Below are 17764 nucleotides of genomic sequence, written 5' to 3' on the forward strand. Positions count from 1 at the left end.
GCCTCTACCATAGACTGTGCTAGAACAGAGCCTCTACTATAGACTGTGCTAGAACAGAGCCTCCACCATAGACTGTGCTAGAACAGAGCCTCCACCATAGACTGTGCTAGAACAGAGCCTCCACCATAGACTGTGCTAGAACAGAGCCTCCACCATAGACTGTGCTAGAACAGAGCCTCCACCATAGACTGTGCTAGAACAGAGCCTCCACCATAGACTGTGCTAGAACAGAGCCTCCACCATAGACTGTGCTAGAACAGAGCCTCCACCATAGACTGTGCTAGAACAGAGCCTCCACCATAGACTGTGCTAGAACAGAGCCTCCACCATAGACTGTGCTAGAACAGAGCCTCCACCATAGACTGTGCTAGAACAGAGCCTCCACCATAGACTGTGCTAGAACAGAGCCTCCACCATAGACTGTGCTAGAACAGAGCCTCCACCATAGACTGTGCTAGAACAGAGCCTCCACCATAGACTGTGCTAGAACAGAGCCTCCACCATAGGCTGTGCTAGAACAGAGCCGCCACCATAGACTGTGCTAGAACAGAGCCTCCACCATAGACTGTGCTAGAACAGAGCTGCCACCATAGACTGTGCTAGAACAGAGCCTCCACCATAGACTGTGCTAGAACAGAGCCTCCACCATAGACTGTGCTAGAACAGAGCCTCCACCATAGACTGTGCTAGAACAGAGCCTCCACCATAGACTGTGCTAGAACAGAGCCTCCACCATAGACTGTGCTAGAACAGAACCTCCACCATAGACTGTGCTAGAACAGAGCCGCCACCATAGACTGTGCTAGAACAGAGCCTCTACCATAGACTGTGCTAGAACAGAGCCTCTACTATAGACTGTGCTAGAACAGAGCCTCCACCATAGACTGTGCTAGAACAGAGCCTCCACCATAGACTGTGCTAGAACAGAGCCTCCACCATAGACTGTGCTAGAACAGAGCCTCCACCATAGACTGTGCTAGAACAGAGCCTCCACCATAGACTGTGCTAGAACAGAGCCTCCACCATAGACTGTGCTAGAACAGAGCCTCCACCATAGACTGTGCTAGAACAGAGCCTCCACCATAGACTGTGCTAGAACAGAGCCTCCACCATAGACTGTGCTAGAACAGAGCCTCCACCATAGACTGTGCTAGAACAGAGCCTCCACCATAGACTGTGCTAGAACAGAGCCTCCACCATAGACTGTGCTAGAACAGAGCCTCCACCATAGACTGTGCTAGAACAGAGCCTCCACCATAGACTGTGCTAGTACAGAGCCTCCACCATAGACTGTGCTAGAACAGAGCCTCCACCATAGGCTGTGCTAGAACAGAGCCTCCACCATAGACTGTGCTAGAACAGAGCCTGCACCACAGACTGTGCTAGAACAGAGCCTCCACCATAGACTGTGCTAGAACAGAGCCTCCACCATAGACTGTGCTAGAACAGAGCCTCTACTATAGACTGTGCTAGAACAGAGCCTCCACCATAGACTGTGCTAGAACAGAGCCTCCACCATAGACTGTGCTAGAACAGAGCCTCCACCATAGACTGTGCTAGAACAGAGCCTCCACCATAGACTGTGCTAGAACAGAGCCTCCACCATAGACTGTGCTAGAACAGAGCCTCCACCATAGACTGTGCTAGAACAGAGCCTCTACTATAGACTGTGCTAGAACAGAGCCGCCACCATAGACTGTGCTAGAACAGAGCCTCCACCATAGACTGTGCTAGAACAGAGCCTCCACCATAGACTGTGCTAGAACAGAGCTGCCACCATAGACTGTGCTAGAACAGAGCCGCCACCATAGACTGTGCTAGAACAGAGCCTCCACCATAGGCTGTGCTAGAACAGAGCCTCCACCATAGACTGTGCTAGAACAGAGCCTCCACCATAGACTGTGCTAGAACAGAGCCTCTACTATAGACTGTGCTAGAACAGAGCCTCCACCATAGACTGTGCTAGAACAGAGCCTGCACCACAGACTGTGCTAGAACAGAGCCTCCACCATAGACTGTGCTAGAACAGAGCCTCCACCATAGACTGTGCTAGAACAGAGCCTCCACCATAGACTGTGCTAGAACAGAGCCTCTACTATAGACTGTGCTAGAACAGAGCCTCCACCATAGACTGTGCTAGAACAGAGCCTCCACCATAGAATGTGCTAGAACAGAGCCTCCACCATAGACTGTGCTAGAACAGAGCCTCCACCATAGACTGTGCTAGAACAGAGCCTCCACCATAGACTGTGCTAGAACAGAGCCTCCACCATAGACTGTGCTAGAACAGAGCCTCCACCATAGACTGTGCTAGAACAGAGCCTCCACCATACACTGTGCTAGAAAAGAGCCTCCACCATAGACTGTGCTAGAACAGAGCCTCCACCATAGACTGTGCTAGAACAGAGCCTCCACCATAGACTGTGCTAGAACAGAGCCTCCACCATAGACTGTGCTAGAACAGAGCCTCCACCATAGACTGTGCTAGAACAGAGCCTCCACCATAGACTGTGCTAGAACAGAGCCTCCACCATAGACTGTGCTAGAACAGAGCCTCCACCATAGACTGTGCAAGAACAGAGCCTCCAACATAGACTGTGCTAGAACAGAGCCTCCACCATAGACTGCTAGAACAGAGCCTCCACCATAGACTGTGCCAGAACAGAGCCTCCACCATAGACTGTGCTAGTACAGAGCCTCCACCATAGACTGTGCTAGAACAGAGCCGCCACCATAGACTGTGCTAGAACAGAGCCTCCACCATAGACTGTGCTAGAACAGAGCCTCCACCATAGACTGTGCTAGAACAGAGCCTCCACCATAGACTGTGCTAGAACAGAGCCTCCACCATAGACTGTGCTAGAACAGAGCCTCCACCATAGACTGTGCTAGAACAGAGCCTCCACCATAGACTGTGCTAGAACAGAGCCTCCACCATAGACTGTGCTAGAACAGAGCCTCCACCATAGACTGTGCTAGAACAGAGCCTCCACCATAGACTGCTAGAACAGAGCCTCCACCATAGACTGTGCCAGAACAGAGCCTCCACCATAGACTGTGCTAGTACAGAGCCTCCACCATAGACTGTGCTAGAACAGAGCCGCCACCATAGACTGTGCTAGAACAGAGCCTCCACCATAGACTGTGCTAGAACAGAGCCTCCACCATAGACTGTGCTAGAACAGAGCCTCCACCATAGACTGTGCTAGAACAGAGCCTCCACCATAGACTGTGCTAGAACAGAGCCTCCACCATAGACTGTGCTAGAACAGAGCCTCCACCATAGACTGTGCTAGAACAGAGCCTCCACCATAGACTGTGCTAGAACAGAGCCTCCACCATAGACTGTGCTAGAACAGAGCCTCCACCATAGACTGTGCTAGAACAGAGCCTCCACCATAGACTGTGCTAGAACAGAGCCTTCACCACAGACTGTGCTAGAACAGAGCTGCCACCATAGACTGTGCTAGAACAGAGCCTCCACCATAGACTGTGCTAGAACAGAGCTGCCACCATAGACTGTGCTAGAACAGAGCCTCCACCATAGACTGTGCTAGAACAGAGCCTCCACCATAGACTGTGCTAGAACAGAGCCGCCACCATAGACTGTGCTAGAACAGAGCCTCCACCATAGACTGTGCTAGAACATAGCCTCCACCATAGACTGCTAGAACAGAGCCTCCACCATAGACTGTGCTAGAACAGAGCCTCCACCATAGACTGTGCTAAAACAGAGCCTCCACCATAGACTGTGCTAGAACAGAGCCTCCACCATAGACTGTGCTAGAACAGAGCCTCCACCATAGGCTGTGCTAGAACAGAGCCTCTACCATAGACTGTGCTAGAACAGAGCCTCCACCATAGACTGTGCTAGAACAGAGCCTCCACCATAGACTGTGCTAGAACAGAGCCTCCACCATAGGCTGTGCTAGAACAGAGCCTCTACCATAGACTGTGCTAGAACAGAGCCTCCACCATAGACTGTGCTAGAACAGAGCCTCTACCATAGACTGTGCTAGAACAGAGCCTCCACCATAGACTGTGCTAGAACAGAGCCTCCACCATAGACTGTGCTAGAACAGAGCCTCCACCATAGACTGTGCTAGAACAGAGCTGCCACCATAGACTGTGCTAGAACAGAGCCTCCACCATAGACTGTGCTAGAACAGAGCCTCCACCATAGACTGTGCTAGAACAGAGCCTCCACCATAGACTGTGCTAGAACAGAGCCTCCACCATAGACTGTGCTAGAACAGAGCCTCCACCATAGACTGTGCTAGAACAGAGCCTCCACCATAGACTGTGCTAGAACAGAGCCGCCACCATAGACTGTGCTAGAACAGAGCCTCTACCATAGACTGTGCTAGAACAGAGCCTCTACTATAGACTGTGCTAGAACAGAGCCTCCACCATAGACTGTGCTAGAACAGAGCCTCCACCATAAACTGTGCTAGAACAGAGCCTCCACCATAGACTGTGCTAGAACAGAGCCTGCACCACAGACTGTGCTAGAACAGAGCCTCCACCATAGACTGTGCTAGAACAGAGCCTCCACCATAGACTGTGCTAGAACAGAGCCTCCACCATAGACTGTGCTAGAACAGAGCCTCTACTATAGACTGTGCTAGAACAGAGCCTCCACCATAGACTGTGCTAGAACAGAGCCTCCACCATAGACTGTGCTAGAACAGAGCCTCCACCATAGACTGTGCTAGAACAGAGCCGCCACCATAGACTGTGCTAGAACAGAGCCTGCACCACAGACTGTGCTAGAACAGAGCCTCCACCATAGACTGTGCTAGAACAGAGCTGCCACCATAGACTGTGCTAGAACAGAGCCTCCACCATAGACTGTGCTAGAACAGAGCCTCCACCATAGACTGTGCTAGAACAGAGCCTCCACCATAGACTGTGCTAGAACAGAGCCTCCACCATAGACTGTGCTAGAACAGAGCCTCCACCATAGACTGTGCTAGAACAGAGCCTCCACCATAGACTGTGCTAGAACAGAGCCGCCACCATAGACTGTGCTAGAACAGAGCCTCTACCATAGACTGTGCTAGAACAGAGCCTCTACTATAGACTGTGCTAGAACAGAGCCTCCACCATAGACTGTGCTAGAACAGAGCCTCCACCATAAACTGTGCTAGAACAGAGCCTCCACCATAGACTGTGCTAGAACAGAGCCTGCACCACAGACTGTGCTAGAACAGAGCCTCCACCATAGACTGTGCTAGAACAGAGCCTCCACCATAGACTGTGCTAGAACAGAGCCTCCACCATAGACTGTGCTAGAACAGAGCCTCTACTATAGACTGTGCTAGAACAGAGCCTCCACCATAGACTGTGCTAGAACAGAGCCTCCACCATAGACTGTGCTAGAACAGAGCCTCCACCATAGACTGTGCTAGAACAGAGCCTCCACCATAGACTGTGCTAGAACAGAGCCGCCACCATAGACTGTGCTAGAACAGAGCCTGCACCACAGACTGTGCTAGAACAGAGCCTCCACCATAGACTGTGCTAGAACAGAGCCTCCACCATAGACTGTGCTAGAACAGAGCCTCCACCATAGACTGTGCTAGAACAGAGCCTCTACTATAGACTGTGCTAGAACAGAGCCTCCACCATAGACTGTGCTAGAACAGAGCCTCCACCATAGAATGTGCTAGAACAGAGCCTCCACCATAGACTGTGCTAGAACAGAGCCTCCACCATAGACTGTGCTAGAACAGAGCCTCCACCATAGACTGTGCTAGAACAGAGCCTCCACCATAGACTGTGCTAGAACAGAGCCTCCACCATAGACTGTGCTAGAACAGAGCCTCCACCATACACTGTGCTAGAAAAGAGCCTCCACCATAGACTGTGCTAGAACAGAGCCTACACCATAGACTGTGCTAGAACAGAGCCTCCACCATAGACTGTGCTAGAACAGAGCCTCCACCATAGACTGTGCTAGAACAGAGCCTCCACCATAGACTGTGCTAGAACAGAGCCTCCACCATAGACTGTGCTAGAACAGAGCCTCCACCATAGACTGTGCCAGAACAGAGCCTCCACCATAGACTGTGCTAGAACATAGCCTCCACCATAGACTGCTAGAACAGAGCCTCCACCATAGACTGTGCTAGAACAGAGCCTCCACCATAGACTGTGCTAAAACAGAGCCTCCACCATAGACTGTGCTAGAACAGAGCCTCCACCATAGACTGTGCTAGAACAGAGCCTCCACCATAGGCTGTGCTAGAACAGAGCCTCTACCATAGACTGTGCTAGAACAGAGCCTCCACCATAGACTGTGCTAGAACAGAGCCTCCACCATAGACTGTGCTAGAACAGAGCCTCCACCATAGGCTGTGCTAGAACAGAGCCTCTACCATAGACTGTGCTAGAACAGAGCCTCCACCATAGACTGTGCTAGAACAGAGCCTCTACCATAGACTGTGCTAGAACAGAGCCTCCACCATAGACTGTGCTAGAACAGAGCCTCCACCATAGACTGTGCTAGAACAGAGCCTCCACCATAGGCTGTGCTAGAACAGAGCCTCCACCATAGGCTGTGCTAGAACAGAGCCTCCACCATAGACTGTGCTAGAACAGAGCCTCCACCATAGACTGTGCTAGAACAGAGCCTCCACCATAGACTGTGCTAGAACAGAGCCTCCACCATAGACTGTGCTAGAACAGAGCCTCCACCATAGGCTGTGCTAGAACAGAGCCTCCACCATAGGCTGTGCTAGAACAGAGCCTCTACCAAACTGTAGACTGTGATAGAAGAGACAGACAGGAGAGAGGCTGTGAGGGAAGAGGCTGGAGAGGGAGGCTGTGAGGGAAGAAGCTTGAGACCCGGGTGGGCGGTACCTTGGAGTTCTCCATGACGCTGTCCAGGCAGTGGAAGTAGGATTGGTCATTTACAGGTTCTGTTGGATTCTCTAGAAGTTCTCGTACCGTCTGCAATGACACAAAAGAGATTCCTTTATAGAACATCCATGTCCTGAGATCTCCCTCAATGCTGCGCAGGTCGGAAGAGAGTCACCCCCGCCCCGGCATCTGTATATAACAATAACTACCACTGCAGCCTGTCAGGGGAGCTTACCTCCAGCTCTCGGAGAGCGTTGTCACATTCCTTCTGTCCCGGTGCTTGCTGGGTACACACGGTTATCAGCTGATTGATGCTGTCGGTCACAGCCCTGGGGGGGGGGACACATACATAAGTGACACACAGTGGTGGAACACAACACCATCTCTTCCCCCCTCAGAGAGCACTCACCTGGCCGCAGCAGCCAGCTGGCTCTTTAGGTTGGGGGCAGCTGGATCTGCAGACAGAGCTTTGGCTGCAAGCAGCAGCTTGCTGGAGGACAGGGAGATACTCTTCAGGTTGGATACCACCTGGGCTTGGTCTTCCTTGTTCTACAGAAAAGATGAAATATATGGTAGTGATGACACCAAGGAACTGCAGCCTCCAGCGATGTCACTGGACAGTGCCACACAGACTTCAGGTTATGAAGAACTTATAAGACATGCCACCGCAGATCTGCATTTCACCATTGTCCAAGTCCAGGAGGACCGGATCATGTAATGTGTGGGTTGCACATGCATCTTCACCTACCTGTGACTGTCCTGCCATCTCCACTCCAGCCTGGAGGAACTCGTTGAAGTCCTGGCCGTACTTTCCTGAGGCTTTGGCGAGATCCTGTGGGGTTCCCCGAGATGCCTGCACTAGTTCATTGGCTGACTGGTTGAGTCCCGCTGCAGCCTGGTTGAGATGGCCCTGGGCTTCCTGGAAACTCTTATTGCTGGGGGGGAACTGAGAAGATAAAGAAGAAGCAAGTGATGTAACAACAATAACAATAATATTTATATAGCGCTTTTCTCCCTGGGGACTCAAAGCGCTGTGACCCTGCATTATGCAGTCTCAAAGGCTCGGGAAAAGAGGTGAGTTTTTAGCCTTTTTTTTAAAGCTGTCCAGAGAAGGAGCCTCTCGTACTGATTGTGGAAGTGAGTTCCATAGAGTAGGGGCTGCGTAGGAAAAGGCCCGAGCACCAAATGTTAAGTGTATCCTGGGAATAACCAGCTTCATCTTGTTGGCAGAGCGGAGGGTGCGTGAAGGGGCATAAAGTTCCAATAGATCCGCCATGTATTTGGGTCCCATGTGGTGTAGAGCCTTGAATGTCAGCAGGCAGATCTTAAAATTGATTCTCCATTTTACTGGCAACCAGTGAAGAGTTTGCAGTACTGGGGTGATGTGTGAGCTGCGGGGGGCATTGGCTAGGAGTCTGGCTGCAGCATTCTGTACTAGCTGTAAGGGGCGCAGAGCCTTATCTGTAGATCCGATGAACAGGGCGTTGCAGTAGTCTAGGCGGGAGGATACAAATGCGTGAACCAGGGCAGGTAGGTCTTCAGCTGGGATAAGGTGTTTGATTTTCGCTATATTTCTTAGATGGAAGAAGGAAGACTTGACGACAGCTGATACCTGCTGTCTGAGTTTTAGATTTCCATCCAGGATCACCCCAAGGTTTCGCACAGAGTCTTTATACTGTACAGTATCTCCCCCAATTGCTAGTTTGAGGTGGTGAGCGTTTTGAACTTTATCCATCATGTGTGGACCACCTACCACCAACACCTCTGTTTTGTCAGAGTTCAGCCTCAGCCAGCTGGTGTTCATCCAATTTTGTAAATCCACTAGACACGCATTTATGGATGCTGATGGGTCTTGGGTGCCAGGCTTGAAGGACAGATACAGTTGTGTGTCATCTGCATAACAATGGTATCCTAGGCCATAGTTCTGGATTATTTTGCCCAGTGGGAGCATATAGGCTGCAAAGAGTAATGGTGATAGTACAGAACCCTGTGGAACTCCATAGGCAAGTGGCACTGGATTAGAGTAGTGTGTGCCCAGACATACTTGATGTGTCCTGCCAGATAGGAAGGTCTGAAACCATCTAAGAACAGTACCCCTTAGGCCACAGTAATTCTTCAGTCGCTGGATAAGAATTTCATGATCCACAGTATCAAATGCTGCTGACAAGTCAAGAAGAATCAGAATTGAGCAATCACCCTTGTCCCTTGCAGTAAGTAGATCATTCATTATTCGGACTAATGCTGTTTCAGTGCTGTGCCTTTTCCTGAATCCTGACTGAAAAGTATCAAAGATGTTGTTATCTGTAAGCCTGGCTTCTAGCTGGTTGGCGACTGCTTTCTCGATAACTTTTGATAGAAATGGTAAGTTCGCCACAGGTCTGTAGTTGGTTACAGAATCAGGACCTAGTGATGGTTTCTTCAGGAGGGGTTTTATGATTGCTTTCTTTAGTTCTTCTGGGAAAAGACCACTTTGCAAGGAGCACTGAGTGATTTTGTGAAGTGCTGGCCTGATCAGCTCTGGGCACTGCATTAAGGATCCAGTTGGGCCAGGATCCAGGTCGCAGGTAGTGAGGCGGAGACTTTGAATGAGAATTCCAAAATCTTCTACACTCAGAGTGTCAAAGACTTGCCATGGTGGTATGTAGGAGGGAGGTCAGGAGGAGGCGCTGAAGGCCATTGAAGGATTATAAGGAGGACAATATAGGCAGCAGCAAAATATGGCAAGAGCAGATAGAATGCTATATATGGACTTTATCTATTCAGCTTCATACTTTGGGTCTACCATAGACTGGAGTTGTTCAACCAACACAAATCAGTTCTAAATGTGTACCCAGCTTCAGTGAGTTCCTTCACTTAAACCACTAACCCTCACCATAATTCATAACCTCAACCTAACCTCTGACCCTTACCCTACTCCAAAACCTAACATTAACTCTGATCCTCAACCTAACCTCTGACCCTTACCCTACTCCAAAACCTAACATTAACTCTGATCCTCAACCTAACCTCTGACCCTTACCCTACTCCAAAACCTAACATTAACTCTGATTCTCAACCTAACCTCTGACCCTTACCCTACTCCAAAACCTAACATTAACTCTGATCCTCAACCTAACCTCTGACCCTTACCCTGCTCCAAAACCTAACATTAACTCTGAACCTCAACCTAACCTCTGTCCCTTACCCTACTCCAAAACCTAACATTAACTCTGATTCTCAACCTAACCTCTGACCCTTACCCTACTCCAAAACCTAACATTAACTCTGATCCTCAACCTAACCTCTGACCCTTACCCTACTCCAAAACCTAACATTAACTCTGATCCTCAACCTAACCTCTGTCCCTTACCCTACTCCAAAACCTAACATTAACTCTGATCCTCAACCTAACCTCTGACCCTCACCCTACTCCAAAACCTAACATTAACTCTGATCCTCAACCTAACCTCTGACCCTTACCCTACTCCAAAACCTAACATTAACTCTGATCCTCAACCTACCCTCTGACCTTTACCCGACTCCAAAACCTAACATTAACTCTGATCCTCAACCTACCCTCTGACCTTTACCCGACTCCAAAACCTAACATTAACTCTGATCCTCAACCTAACCTCTGTCCCTTACCCTACTCCAAAACCTAACATTAACTCTGATCCTCAACCTAACCTCTGTCCCTTGCCCTACTCCAAAACCTAACATTAACTCTGATCCTCAATCTAACCTCTGACCCTTACCCTACTCCAAAACCTAACATTAACTCTGATCCTCAACCTAACCTCTGACCCTTACCCTGCTCCAAAACCTAACATTAACTCTGATCCTCAACCTAACCTCTGACCCTTACCCTACTCCAAAACCTAACATTAACTCTGATCCTCAACCTAACCTCTGACCCTTACCCTACTCCAAAACCTAACATTAACTCTGATCCTCAACCTAACCTCTGTCCCTTACCCTACTCCAAAACCTAACATTAACTCTGATCCTCAACCTAACCTCTGACCCTTACCCTACTCCAAAACCTAACATTAACTCTGATCCTCAACCTAACCTCTGACCCTTACCCTACTCCAAAACCTAACATTAACTCTGATCCTCAACCTAACCTCTGACCCTTACCCTGCTCCAAAACCTAACGTTAACTCTGATCCTCAACCTAACCTCTGACCCTTACCCTACTCCAAAACCTAACATTAACTCTGATCCTCTACCTAACCTCTGACCCTTACCCTACTCCAAAACCTAACATTAACTCTGATCCTCAACCTAACCTCTGACCCTTACCCTACTCCAAAACCTAACATTAACTCTGATCCTCAACCTAACCTCTGACCCTTACCCTACTCCAAAACCTAACATTAACTCTGATCCTCAACCTAACCTCTGACCCTTACCCTGCTCCAAAACCTAACATTAACTCTGAACCTCAACCTAACCTCTAACATTAACTCTGATCCTCAACCTAACCTCTGACCCTCACCCTACTCCAAAACCTAACATTAACTCTGATCCTCTACCTAACCTCTGGCCCTTACCCTACTCCAAAACCTAACATTAACTCTGATCCTCAACCTAACCTCTGACCCTTACCCTACTCCAAAACCTAACATTAACTCTGATCCTCAACCTAACCTCTGACCCTTACACTGCTCCAAAACCTAACATTAACTCTGATCCTCAACCTAACCTCTGACCCTTACCCTGCTCCAAAACCTAACATTAACTCTGATCCTCAACCTAACCTCTGACCCTTACCCTGCTCCAAAACCTAATATTAACTCTGATCCTCTACCTAACCTCTGACCTTTACCCTGTTTCAAAACCTAATATTAACTCTGATCCTCAACCTAACCTTTAACATTAACTTGAATCCTCAACCTAATCCCTAACATTTACTGGACTATTCAACCTAACCTTCAGACTAACCTCTGACCTTAATCCTACTCCAAAACCTAACATTAACTCTGATCCTCAACCTAACCTCTGACCCTTACCCTACTCCAAAACCTAACATTAACTCTGATCCTCAACCTAACCTCTGACCCTTACCCTACTCCAAAACCTAACATTAACTCTGATCCTCAACCTAACCTCTGACCCTTACCCTTCTCCAAAACCTAACATTAACTCTGATCCTCAACCTAACCTCTGACCCTTACCCTGCTCCAAAATCTAACATTAACTCTGATCCTCAACCTAACCTCTGACCCTTACCCTACTCCAAAACCTAACATTAACTCTGATCCTCAACCTAACCTCTGACCCTTACCCTACTCCAAAATCTAACATTAACTCTGATCCTCAACCTAACCTCTGACCCTTACCCTACTCCAAAACCTAACATTAACTCTGATCCTCAACCTAACCTCTGACCCTTACCCTGCTCCAAAACCTAACATTAACTCTGATCCTCAACCTAACCTCTGACCCTTACCCTTCTCCAAAACCTAACATTAACTCTGATCCTCAACCTAACCTCTGACCCTTACCCTGCTCCAAAACCTAACATTAACTCTGATCCTCAACCTAACCTCTGACCCTTACCCTGCTCCAAAACCTAACATTAACTCTGATCCTCAACCTAACCTCTGACCCTTACCCTACTCCAAAACCTAACATTAACTCTGATCCTCAACCTAACCTCTGACCCTTACCCTACTCCAAAACCTAACATTAACTCTGATCCTCAACCTAACCTCTGTCCCTTACCCTACTCCAAAACCTAACATTAACTCTGATCCTCAACCTAACCTCTGTCCCTTACCCTACTCCAAAACCTAACATTAACTCTGATCCTCAACCTAACCTCTGACCCTTACCCTGCTCCAAAACCTAACGTTAACTCTGATCCTCAACCTAACCTCTGACCCTTACCCTACTCCAAAACCTAACATTAACTCTGATCCTCTACCTAACCTCTGACCCTTACCCTACTCCAAAACCTAACATTAACTCTGATCCTCAACCTAACCTCTGACCCTTACCCTACTCCAAAACCTAACATTAACTCTGATCCTCAACCTAACCTCTGACCCTTACCCTACTCCAAAACCTAACATTAACTCTGATCCTCAACCTAACCTCTGACCCTTACCCTACTCCAAAACCTAACATTAACTCTGATCCTCAACCTAACCTCTGACCCTTACCCTGCTCCAAAACCTAACATTAACTCCGAACCTCAACCTAACCTCTAACATTAACTCTGATCCTCAACCTAACCTCTGACCCTCACCCTACTCCAAAACCTAACATTAACTCTGATCCTCAACCTAACCTCTGACCCTTACCCTACTCCAAAACCTAACATTAACTCTGATCCTCAACCTACCCTCTGACCTTTACCCGACTCCAAAACCTAACATTAACTCTGATCCTCAACCTAACCTCTGTCCCTTACCCTACTCCAAAACCTAACATTAACTCTGATCCTCAACCTAAACTCTGTCCCTTGCCCTACTCCAAAACCTAACATTAACTCTGATCCTCAACCTAACCTCTGACCCCTACCCTGCTCCAAAACCTAACATTAACTCCGAACCTCAACCTAACCTCTAACATTAACTCTGATCCTCAACCTAACCTCTGACCCTCACCCTACTCCAAAACCTAACATTAACTCTGATCCTCAACCTAACCTCTGACCCTTACCCTACTCCAAAACCTAACATTAACTCTGATCCTCAACCTACCCTCTGACCTTTACCCGACTCCAAAACCTAACATTAACTCTGATCCTCAACCTAACCTCTGTCCCTTACCCTACTCCAAAACCTAACATTAACTCTGATCCTCAACCTAAACTCTGTCCCTTGCCCTACTCCAAAACCTAACATTAACTCTGATCCTCAATCTAACCTCTGACCCTTACCCTACTCCAAAACCTAACATTAACTCTGATCCTCAACCTAACCTCTGACCCTTACCCTGCTCCAAAACCTAACATTAACTCTGATCCTCAACCTAACCTCTGACCCTTACCCTACTCCAAAACCTAACATTAACTCTGATCCTCAACCTAACCTCTGACCCTTACCCTACTCCAAAACCTAACATTAACTCTGATCCTCAACCTAACCTCTGTCCCTTACCCTACTCCAAAACCTAACATTAACTCTGATCCTCAACCTAACCTCTGACCCTTACCCTACTCCAAAACCTAACATTAACTCTGATCCTCAACCTAACCTCTGACCCTTACCCTACTCCAAAACCTAACATTAACTCTGATCCTCAACCTAACCTCTGACCCTTACCCTACTCCAAAACCTAACATTAACTCTGATCCTCAACCTAACCTCTGACCCTTACCCTGCTCCAAAACCTAACGTTAACTCTGATCCTCAACCTAACCTCTGACCCTTACCCTACTCCAAAACCTAACATTAACTCTGATCCTCTACCTAACCTCTGACCCTTACCCTACTCCAAAACCTAACATTAACTCTGATCCTCAACCTAACCTCTGACCCTTACCCTACTCCAAAACCTAACATTAACTCTGATCCTCAACCTAACCTCTGACCCTTACCCTACTCCAAAACCTAACATTAACTCTGATCCTCAACCTAACCTCTGACCCTTACCCTACTCCAAAACCTAACATTAACTCTGATCCTCAACCTAACCTCTGACCCTTACCCTGCTCCAAAACCTAACATTAACTCTGAACCTCAACCTAACCTCTAACATTAACTCTGATCCTCAACCTAACCTCTGACCCTCACCCTACTCCAAAACCTAACATTAACTCTGATCCTCAACCTAACCTCTGACCCTTACCCTACTCCAAAACCTAACATTAACTCTGATCCTCAACCTACCCTCTGACCTTTACCCGACTCCAAAACCTAACATTAACTCTGATCCTCAACCTAACCTCTGACCCTTACCCTACTCCAAAACCTAACATTAACTCTGATCCTCAACCTAACCTCTGACCCTTACCCTACTCCAAAACCTAACATTAACTCTGATCCTCAACCTAACCTCTGACCCTTACCCTACTCCAAAACCTAACATTAACTCTGATCCTCAACCTAACCTCTGTCCCTTACCCTACTCCAAAACCTAACATTAACTCTGATCCTCAACCTAACCTCTGACCCTTACCCTACTCCAAAACCTAACATTAACTCTGATCCTCAACCTAACCTCTGACCCTTACCCTATTCCAAAACCTAACATTAACTCTGATCCTCAACCTAACCTCTGACCCTTACCCTGCTCCAAAACCTAACGTTAACTCTGATCCTCAACCTAACCTCTGACCCTTACCCTACTCCAAAACCTAACATTAACTCTGATCCTCTACCTAACCTCTGACCCTTACCCTACTCCAAAACCTAACATTAACTCTGATCCTCAACCTAACCTCTGACCCTTACCCTACTCCAAAACCTAACATTAACTCTGATCCTCAACCTAACCTCTGACCCTTACCCTGCTCCAAAACCTAACATTAACTCTGAACCTCAACCTAACCTCTAACATTAACTCTGATCCTCAACCTAACCTCTGACCCTCACCCTACTCCAAAACCTAACATTAACTCTGATCCTCTACCTAACCTCTGGCCCTTACCCTACTCCAAAACCTAACATTAACTCTGATCCTCAACCTAACCTCTGACCCTTACCCTACTCCAAAACCTAACATTAACTCTGATCCTCAACCTAACCTCTGACCCTTACACTGCTCCAAAACCTAACATTAACTCTGATCCTCAACCTAACCTCTGACCCTTACCCTGCTCCAAAACCTAACATTAACTCTGATCCTCAACCTAACCTCTGACCCTTACCCTGCTCCAAAACCTAATATTAACTCTGATCCTCTACCTAACCTCTGACCTTTACCCTGTTTCAAAACCTAATATTAACTCTGATCCTCAACCTAACCTTTAACATTAACTCGAATCCTCAACCTAATCCCTAACATTTACTGGACTATTCAACCTAACCTTCAGACTAACCTCTGACCTTAATCCTACTCCAAAACCTAACATTAACTCTGATCCTCAACCTAACCTCTGACCCTTACCCTACTCCAAAACCTAACATTAACTCTGATCCTCAACCTAACCTCTGACCCTTACCCTACTCCAAAACCTAACATTAACTCTGATCCTCAACCTAACCTCTGACCCTTACCCTTCTCCAAAACCTAACATTAACTCTGATCCTCAACCTAACCTCTGACCCTTACCCTGCTCCAAAATCTAACATTAACTCTGATCCTCAACCTAACCTCTGACCCTTACCCTACTCCAAAACCTAACATTAACTCTGATCCTCAACCTAACCTCTGACCCTTACCCTACTCCAAAATCTAACATTAACTCTGATCCTCAACCTAACCTCTGACCCTTACCCTACTCCAAAACCTAACATTAACTCTGATCCTCAACCTAACCTCTGACCCTTACCCTGCTCCAAAACCTAACATTAACTCTGATCCTCAACCTAACCTCTGACCCTTACCCTGCTCCAAAACCTAACATTAACTCTGATCCTCAACCTAACCTCTGACCCTTACCCTGCTCCAAAACCTAACATTAACTCTGATCCTCAACCTAACCTCTGACCCTTACCCTACTCCAAAACCTAACATTAACTCTGATCCTCAACCTAACCTCTGACCCTTACCCTACTCCAAAACCTAACATTAACTCTGATCCTCAACCTAACCTCTGACCCTTACCCTGCTCCAAAACCTAACATTAACTCCGAACCTCAACCTAACCTCTAACATTAACTCTGATCCTCAACCTAACCTCTGACCCTCACCCTACTCCAAAACCTAACATTAACTCTGATCCTCAACCTAACCTCTGACCCTTACCCTACTCCAAAACCTAACATTAACTCTGATCCTCAACCTACCCTCTGACCTTTACCCGACTCCAAAACCTAACATTAACTCTGATCCTCAACCTAACCTCTGTCCCTTACCCTACTCCAAAACCTAACATTAACTCTGATCCTCAACCTAAACTCTGTCCCTTGCCCTACTCCAAAACCTAACATTAACTCTGATCCTCAATCTAACCTCTGACCCTTACCCTACTCCAAAACCTAACATTAACTCTGATCCTCAACCTAACCTCTGACCCTTACCCTGCTCCAAAACCTAACATTAACTCTGATCCTCAACCTAACCTCTGACCCTTACCCTACTCCAAAACCTAACATTAACTCTGATCCTCAACCTAACCTCTGACCCTTACCCTACTCCAAAACCTAACATTAACTCTGATCCTCAACCTAACCTCTGTCCCTTACCCTACTCCAAAACCTAACATTAACTCTGATCCTCAACCTAACCTCTGACCCTTACCCTACTCCAAAACCTAACATTAACTCTGATCCTCAACCTAACCTCTGACCCTTACCCTACTCCAAAACCTAACATTAACTCTGATCCTCTACCTAACCTCTGACCCTTACCCTACTCCAAAACCTAACATTAACTCTGATCCTCAACCTAACCTCTGACCCTTACCCTACTCCAAAACCTAACATTAACTCTGATCCTCAACCTAACCTCTGACCCTTACCCTACTCCAAAACCTAACATTAACTCTGATCCTCAACCTAACCTCTGACCCTTACCCTACTCCAAAACCTAACATTAACTCTGATCCTCAACCTAACCTCTGACCCTTACCCTGCTCCAAAACCTAACATTAACTCTGAACCTCAACCTAACCTCTAACATTAACTCTGATCCTCAACCTAACCTCTGACCCTCACCCTACTCCAAAACCTAACATTAACTCTGATCCTCAACCTAACCTCTGACCCTTACCCTACTCCAAAACCTAACATTAACTCTGATCCTCAACCTACCCTCTGACCTTTACCCGACTCCAAAACCTAACATTAACTCTGATCCTCAA

At 47.5% G+C, this 17764-nt stretch overlaps 1 protein-coding gene across 1 annotated transcript in view; it reads right to left on the reverse strand.

Moving 5' to 3' along the window:
- Positions 1 to 17764, reverse strand: part of TLN1 (talin 1) — a 325769-nt gene that overhangs the window by 77836 nt on the left and 230169 nt on the right. The window contains exons 30-33 of the mRNA XM_068265810.1: positions 7613 to 7810; positions 7274 to 7413; positions 7100 to 7193; positions 6865 to 6954 (exon numbers count right to left, since the gene is read on the reverse strand). Coding sequence (XP_068121911.1) covers positions 6865 to 6954; positions 7100 to 7193; positions 7274 to 7413; positions 7613 to 7810 — 522 coding nt within the window. The remainder of the gene's footprint in view (positions 1 to 6864; positions 6955 to 7099; positions 7194 to 7273; positions 7414 to 7612; positions 7811 to 17764) is intronic.

This window comes from Hyperolius riggenbachi, chromosome 1 (genome assembly GCF_040937935.1).
Source record: "Hyperolius riggenbachi isolate aHypRig1 chromosome 1, aHypRig1.pri, whole genome shotgun sequence".
Taxonomy (NCBI): Eukaryota; Metazoa; Chordata; class Amphibia; order Anura; family Hyperoliidae; genus Hyperolius; species Hyperolius riggenbachi.